The sequence below is a fragment of the Propithecus coquereli genome, unplaced genomic scaffold (assembly GCF_000956105.1).
Source record: "Propithecus coquereli isolate 6110/MARCELLA unplaced genomic scaffold, Pcoq_1.0 Scaffold115, whole genome shotgun sequence".
NCBI lineage: Eukaryota > Metazoa > Chordata > Mammalia > Primates > Indriidae > Propithecus > Propithecus coquereli.
In genome coordinates this window covers 6,202,506-6,209,241 of record NW_012135525.1, presented here as the reverse complement: position 1 = coordinate 6,209,241, position 6,736 = coordinate 6,202,506, and the positions used below count along the sequence as shown (strand labels likewise).

General features: G+C 46.7%; 2 protein-coding genes across 3 annotated transcripts in view; one reads left to right on the top strand and one right to left on the bottom strand.

The window, feature by feature from the left end:
- The window catches only part of IPMK (inositol polyphosphate multikinase), a 51,384-nt gene extending 48,693 nt beyond the window's left edge, over positions 1-2,691 (bottom strand). The window contains exon 1 of the mRNA XM_012657387.1: positions 2,279-2,691. Coding sequence (XP_012512841.1) covers positions 2,279-2,468 — 190 coding nt within the window. The 5' untranslated portion in view covers positions 2,469-2,691. The remainder of the gene's footprint in view (positions 1-2,278) is intronic.
- Positions 2,692-3,838: 1,147 nt separating this feature from the next.
- Positions 3,839-6,736, top strand: part of CISD1 (CDGSH iron sulfur domain 1) — a 20,164-nt gene continuing 17,266 nt past the window's right edge. Inside the window, exon 1 of one of the 2 annotated variants that reach the window (XM_012657642.1) lies at positions 3,839-4,081. In XM_012657642.1, the coding sequence (XP_012513096.1) occupies positions 4,051-4,081 (31 nt within the window). In that variant the 5' untranslated portion in view covers positions 3,839-4,050. The remainder of the gene's footprint in view (positions 4,082-6,736) is intronic. The other variant, XM_012657649.1, reaches the window with a different exon arrangement.

The window sequence follows — 6,736 nt, the reverse complement described above, 5'->3', positions numbered from 1 at the left end:
AGTTCCACATTTTTAGTTTTTAAACTAATAAAGCCAACAACTCCTTTCTGGAAATAGGTAAGATACTAATCTTAAATTCAAAAAATCCTTGTTACCTAATGATAGTAACAAAAACTTAAAAACAAAACAAAAACAAGTACCTAGACAATGTCCTTAACAAAGTTTATCTGAGAACTGTTTTTTTTGAAACAGCATAATGACTGTAATTGACAGACCAAAGTATGATCTAAATGATATACTTCAAACTATATGTGATTTATGATAGTGGAGAGATGTAATAAATTGTTGAACTTTGAATTACTGACCATCTTGTTAACCATTTTATGAATAAGAAAGATTATCATCATTCAGGTGTCCTTTTACTAACAATATATGCAGGATTGTGTAAATACCTGAGAATTAAATTAAAAAAATACTTATTAGGTTGCTAGCACAGTATGTTCTAGACATTGTACTCAGGTGTCACAAAGACAGTCCCTAGTCAAAAGAACCTTACAAAACTGAAAAAAAGTTTATTTTAAATTGAATACAATAATCAAATTAAAGACTACTTCCAGAACCTAAACTACTCCATGAATTAGGTAATTTGGGTGTTAAATTAAATTTCAGACAGTTTGTAATGTAGTTTTAAGTCACATTCAGGATACACTTGTAATTAGTTGGAGATAATTCTTTGAATAGGATCACTATTACAAACTTTGATAAGCAGTGGTTATATTCTTAAGTGACAATCATCATTGAGATTGCCTTTATTCTCCTTTGCATATAAGTCAACTCTAGGGACCCTTAGGGAAACAATTACTTTTTCAGGCATCTAGAATATTATTAGGAACATTATCATCACAATTTATTAATATAAATCAAAAGGCATTCCTCTGTTAACAGTAACCACATAAGCACCCTCAAACTCTCATTACCAGACAGTGAAACACAGGAGTAAATGTCTATGTTAAGAACCTTGAGAACACTGTTGTTTCTTTACCACAGTGTACTAAAGGAACTGTCAATTTTCACTCTTTCAACATTTCCTGAGCGTAACTGAGTCCCAGTCTCTGTACAACGCTATGGGGATAAATAGATTTGGTCTCTAACCTCAAGGAATTCACAATTTAGTGGCAAAAAAGAACATAAACAGCCTAGATGACATCATTAATACCTAACTTTCAACATTCCAACTAGTATTCATCCATTTTCAAATAGCCTTGAGATGTTTCCACAAGCAAAATACACGGTGGAAAAAACAGTACGCCAAGGAAGAACCCTTGGTTTCACGATTCTAACACACAGTAGCTGTGGGACCTTAGACTTGTCACTTCACCAGGCTTAGCCTCAGTTACCTCGTCTAAATATGTCAGTATTACCTTACCAGCCTAAACCCGAATCATTTTACCAGCATAAACCAAAGCGTCCCTCGTTAGTGGCTCTCCCAGGTCAAAGATCCACAATACTCAAAATACTCATCCAACACATTCCCCACGTAATCAAGGCCCAGGGAATCACTGTAAGCTAGGTGAATTACAGTTCCTAAACTGTGATAAGCTTTAAAAGTTGGTAACTCACAAAATATATTACAGAGGTCAGGATACAGTCTTATAAAATGAACAAGAATAACTGAACATTTTATCTGTGTACCATTCTAGTACAACAGCTGGGTGTATTTGCTACCCTGAATCCGAGTTTCTGCACTACTACAACCATGCCTGCCAGAGAAATCAAGGAGACACCAGAAAAACCTCCTCAAGGAGCAGGGAAAGATCCCAGATAAGCTAAGACAAGATCCCCCACTCCCCCCCGCAAAAAAAAAGGCCCTGTTTTTCCTTCTCCTCCAGCTATGCAGCTGCACCCAGCAGAGAAGTACTAGATTAGCATCATCTGCATTTCATTCCTTTTCTTTTGCAATAGCTACTCGCCTATAATAAACAGACCTTGTGCTCAGGGGAGAATTTACTTCCCCGTCCAGTAGAAATGAAGTTCCTTATTTTTACTTACAACGCCGTCTCCAATCAACACCCACCCTCCCAGGGGTGGGTGAGACCAGGCACGCCTCTCCCCGCCACTCCGGCTTCAAGTCTGACGCCCTACACCCTAGAAATCACCCCACTTTCCGAGCCCCTTCTACACGGGGGGCGAGGCTCGGGGAAAAGCGGAAGAGGCCAGGGGTGGGCGTGCAGAGCCAGGGGGCGTCCAGGCCAGCTCGGGAGCGCCAGGCTGCTTCAGCCGGCCAGGGGGCTCGCGGAGGCGGAAGGGGAGCTGCGAGCCCCGTGCCACCAGCACTTACCCACTTTGTCCTTCCCGTACATGTGCCCGGCCACCTGATGCGAGAGGGGCACGCAGCCGTTGAGGAAACGGAGCCTGCTGCCCGCCGGCTGCGGGGTGCCCTCGGGGGTGGCCTCGCTCGCCGGTGGGGTCCGCATTTCTGGGGGGCCGGGCGCCTCGAGCCGGAGGGGGGATGGCGGCTCTGTTGCCATAACGGAGAGCAGAAGCGGTAAGCGGTGGCAAGAGGAGGCAAAAATACGGCAAAGGAGGGGGCGCCGGAGAACCCGGGGGTCGCTCAGGCTCGGGCGCGAGGAGGCCCGGGGGTTCCCGCGACTGGTGCCCGCTGAGGCCCGGGGAGGGGGCCCATGACGCCGCGGAGGCGCGGGCGTTCCCCTGCCCAACTCTCGGCGGAGCGCGGCTCCCGGGGACCGCTCCTTTGCTGCCGCGGCCGCTGGCCCCGGCGCTGCCCAGGAGACGGAACCGAGCAGTGCAGCGGCGGCAGCAGCACCCCGCGCTCCCTGGGGCCCTGACGGCGACGGCGGCCCCGCCTCCCGCACCCCCGCCCCCTCCCGCCGTCCTCCAGTCCCCTCAGCTGCCGCGCGCGCGTCAGCGCCGCCTGCACAGCCGCCGCCGCCGCGAGCTTCCTACTGCGCGACCCGCGGCCGCCACCTCTACTGAGCATGCCCAGAGGCCGCCCGACGGGACCCCCGCGGCGGGGCCCGCGGACCACGATGTGGACGCGGCGAACGCACTCGCTGGCCTCCTCACCCCCACCCCGGCTGTGCCGTGCCTTTATTCATTCAACGCGCGTTTCAGCGCGCGCCGGGGCGGGATTAGACTCCAGGGGCTCCCGAGTGTGAGCAGCAGTCAGGTATTAGGAGACTCGGCAGGCAGGAGCGGTGCACCCTTGACTGCAATCAACTCCCACCCCGCACGGAAACAGTAGAAATAAAAACAGGCAGCTGGTTAGAAGACGAACCTTCAAAACACTCTTCAAGCTAATCCTAGCGCCCCTCCCAAACTGCTGCCTGTAAGCCGCTCGTATAAAAAAAGGTTTGGAACCCACACTATTTTCAGGCTGAGAAAGATAGAGAATAATCCTAAATCTCTTTTTTAAAGAGAATAATTTTTTTGAAGCCATGAGCAGGTTTTCTTCTCTCCCCACTCGACCTTTAGATAGCGCAGGTTCCAAGGTCCTGAGTAGACGACTAACAAGGTAAAAGGCAGAAGAAAGGGATGGATGCACACCGGAAGCTACGGGAGGTTCTGGAGTAGGACTCGATCATTGATTCCTGCCTGTCTGCCACTGGCATTATATATGAAAATTGGACCTGGCCTTGCAGGTAAAATCAAACAAGAACTGAGCGAGAAAATCTGGCGTAAAATACTTGATATCTGATTAAGGTAAGTGTCTTACTAGCACCTGCCCTCTGCCCCAGAAACGCACACACCTGGGAGAAACGTGAAAATCTGGCCTGGACTCCCCATTCCCAGGGCCCCGCCCCTCAGGGTTGCGCAAACTCAGTTGCTTCCTCTCCAAATCTTCCTCCCCCACCCCCTGCTGCTGTCAAAATCCGGACTCGACTTCCTTAAGGCCCAGGGCACAGCTCCACGCATGCTCAGCATTAGCTGGGGTCGATCTCACACACACGTGCTCACGGCCCGCCACGGCGCCTGCGCGGTAGGAGCCTTGTGTCGGTGCCCTTAGGACGCCTCGCACGCTTGGTTCCCGCTGTCCGCGCGAGCCGGTTTGTGCCCAGTGTCCTGTGCACACGCCTTGCAAGCGACGGCGCCATGAGTCTGACTTCCAGTTCCAACGTACGAGGTGAAGTGGGGCCTGAGGGCGAGTGAGCCTAGCGGCCTGCGCACCGGTTGCAGCGCCCGCAGCTCCTCTGGGTTGTTGACACTGCGCTACGCGCCCTCCGGTCCTATAACCTTGGGATGCAGAAGGGCAAGCGCTCGGCCCAGCTGCGGGCTCTGGGCGGGACAGGGAAAGGGAGCGAGGTCAGGGTACGGATTGATGGTGTCAGCAGTCATTAATGGCGTGGGGCCGTGCAGGCATATGCCCATCCCTGGTCCACGTTTTCCCCTAACTAGCCAAATCCTAAAACGTAATGACCCCGCTGCTCGCTTTTCTTGTTCTCCCCTAAGATGCTTCTATATTCTTAATTCACGAGGGCGGGGAGGAAGAGTCCCAGGGGGAGGAAAAGATGGAAGAGTGGGAAACGGATTCTCCCTTCTCACGTTTAAGTCGGCGTGGAGCCAGAACGTCGATTTCCTGAAATCCTGACGCGATGCATGACTAATCACATCTTAGTTTTGCAAATTTTTTTTTTAAAGGGAAGAAACTCAATCCGAGGTGCTCAGTTTTCCCAGTTTTTATTATGCCCCTTGGCATCTGGCGCGCGGTGGCGGTAGTCCAGGGTAGAGGATTGAGAACCTAGTTTCTTGAGCCTTCGGCTTTGTCAGCCATGCTTCCGTTGTGCTAGTACCTGGTATTCGTAAACAATACTTCGCAGAAAGTCCAATAAAAATTAACAGAATTTATAGAAGTCGTTTGGCGTGGAGTTTTCCTTTATAGCAATTCTTGATGATGTTATAATCGTTAATATAACACCGTGTAACCAGCAACAGGATATACGTGATCTCTCTAGCCAGGTATAAAACGCCACTCCCCAAGGTTTGGTTACCTGTAACTGTAGTAAAGGTGTTGTCCAGAAGTTAAAATAGCCCCGTTGATTCATTCAGTAAATATTGAGCAACTATAGTTCCAGGTTCTATAAAATCCTGTAAAAAGTCCCTACTAACTTGAACCCTAATTTTCTAATAGGTGTATTCCATAAATTGGAAAGTTCGATTTCTCTTAATAAAATTTACCTGGCAGAATGAGGGTGATAATCCATGACATTTCTGAATTACTAGTGATAAAACGGTGATTGTTGGCATAAATTATTAATAGAGAGTGATTTTTGTGTTTTTGTTTAAAAAAAATTTTTGTTGGGATTAAGACAGTTGTATGAAATGAGATGTTCATGTGACTTGTGCCGCTGACAATTTTTAATTTTACAGGAAAACTGCACATGCTTGAGGTAGGCCAAAAGATGCCAAAATGTGTTTGTCAAAAATTTGGGGGTTTTTTTGTGTACATGAGCACTGAATTCCATTTAGATAGCATACTATTGAAATGTGAAATCGGTGCACCCCTAGAACTTATCACAAGCTGCAGACGAATCTTTTTTGCAATCAGGGCAAGTTTTTTGTTTTTTAAGTCTAACCACAGGAGACTTCAAAGGCAACATTTCCCATTGGGAAATTTCCCAATTTTGTGAAATTTGCCAATTTTGCCATTGTCTAAGGGATAGGAAATTGCATAGTGAAGCAGATTATTAGCTTCAACTTGAAGTATTCAACTTTGTTATGAGGAGTGACTACTTTACATTTGACTGAAAAACATAAAGGTAGTTGTGAGGTGTAGGCAGAGGGCCAAAGCCGTTGTAAATCTCTTCTACCTACACTTTGCCCCTCAAACATAGTGGTAGGTGAGGTGGGGATCGTCTTGGGAATGTCTTAGAGAATGTCTTAGGAACCTACCTATAAATGTTTAGATCTCATAAAAATTTGGTTCTACTCTAGATTTTTAAACCGAACCCTATTTGTTCTTACAGATTGAAAATCAATTTAGATCTTTTAATTTGGGGGAAGATGATCATGTCTCTTCTTGGTTAAATGAATTCATAATTATAAAGGGCTTAGAGTGATATGTCACAATGGTAAACACTAAATGAAAAATAAAATAATGTGTATATGCATGCAGAATTCTTATTTATATTCAGAAGAAAAGTAATGGGTGGATTATAAATAAAACTTAATGGGGATCAGGCCAGGACTGGAATCAGGGAGAGGCATTGAGTATGAATGATTGGAATTGAAATCATATCAAAGATCAGGGTCAGTGAGATGGCTCTTGATACCAGTGTGGTCCATGTGACCATTAGTTTATTATAGTTTCCAGCATCAAGTGTCCTTCACTGCCCACTTGCCCAGTCTCTTATGATTCCTCCTCCTGCCCAGTAGACCTTTCTGAACATACCCTGCTCCTTGCTGCCTCCAAAACTCGTTGACTCTACTCTCTTCCTTAACTCCTTCCCTTCTGTTTGAAAGGAAGAGATGAACTCTGAGGCCATTCTCTCCCCCTGTCCTCCACAAGCCCTTTTCTTCTGCTTCCTTTTTACCTCACTGATGCCTGTGGCTCCTAAATCTTTAGCCCCTCCTAAGGGTTTTCTTCTCTTCAACCTAAAGTCACTCATAACCGTATCTTAAAAAAAAAAAAAAAAAAAACAAACCAACCCAAATATTTTTAAAGGCCTTCCTTAACCTACCTTCCCTCTGCTTCCTTTTTACCTCACTGATGCCTGTGGCTCCTAAATCTTTAGCCCCTCCTAAGGGTTTTCTTCTCTTCAACCTAAAGTCACTCATAACC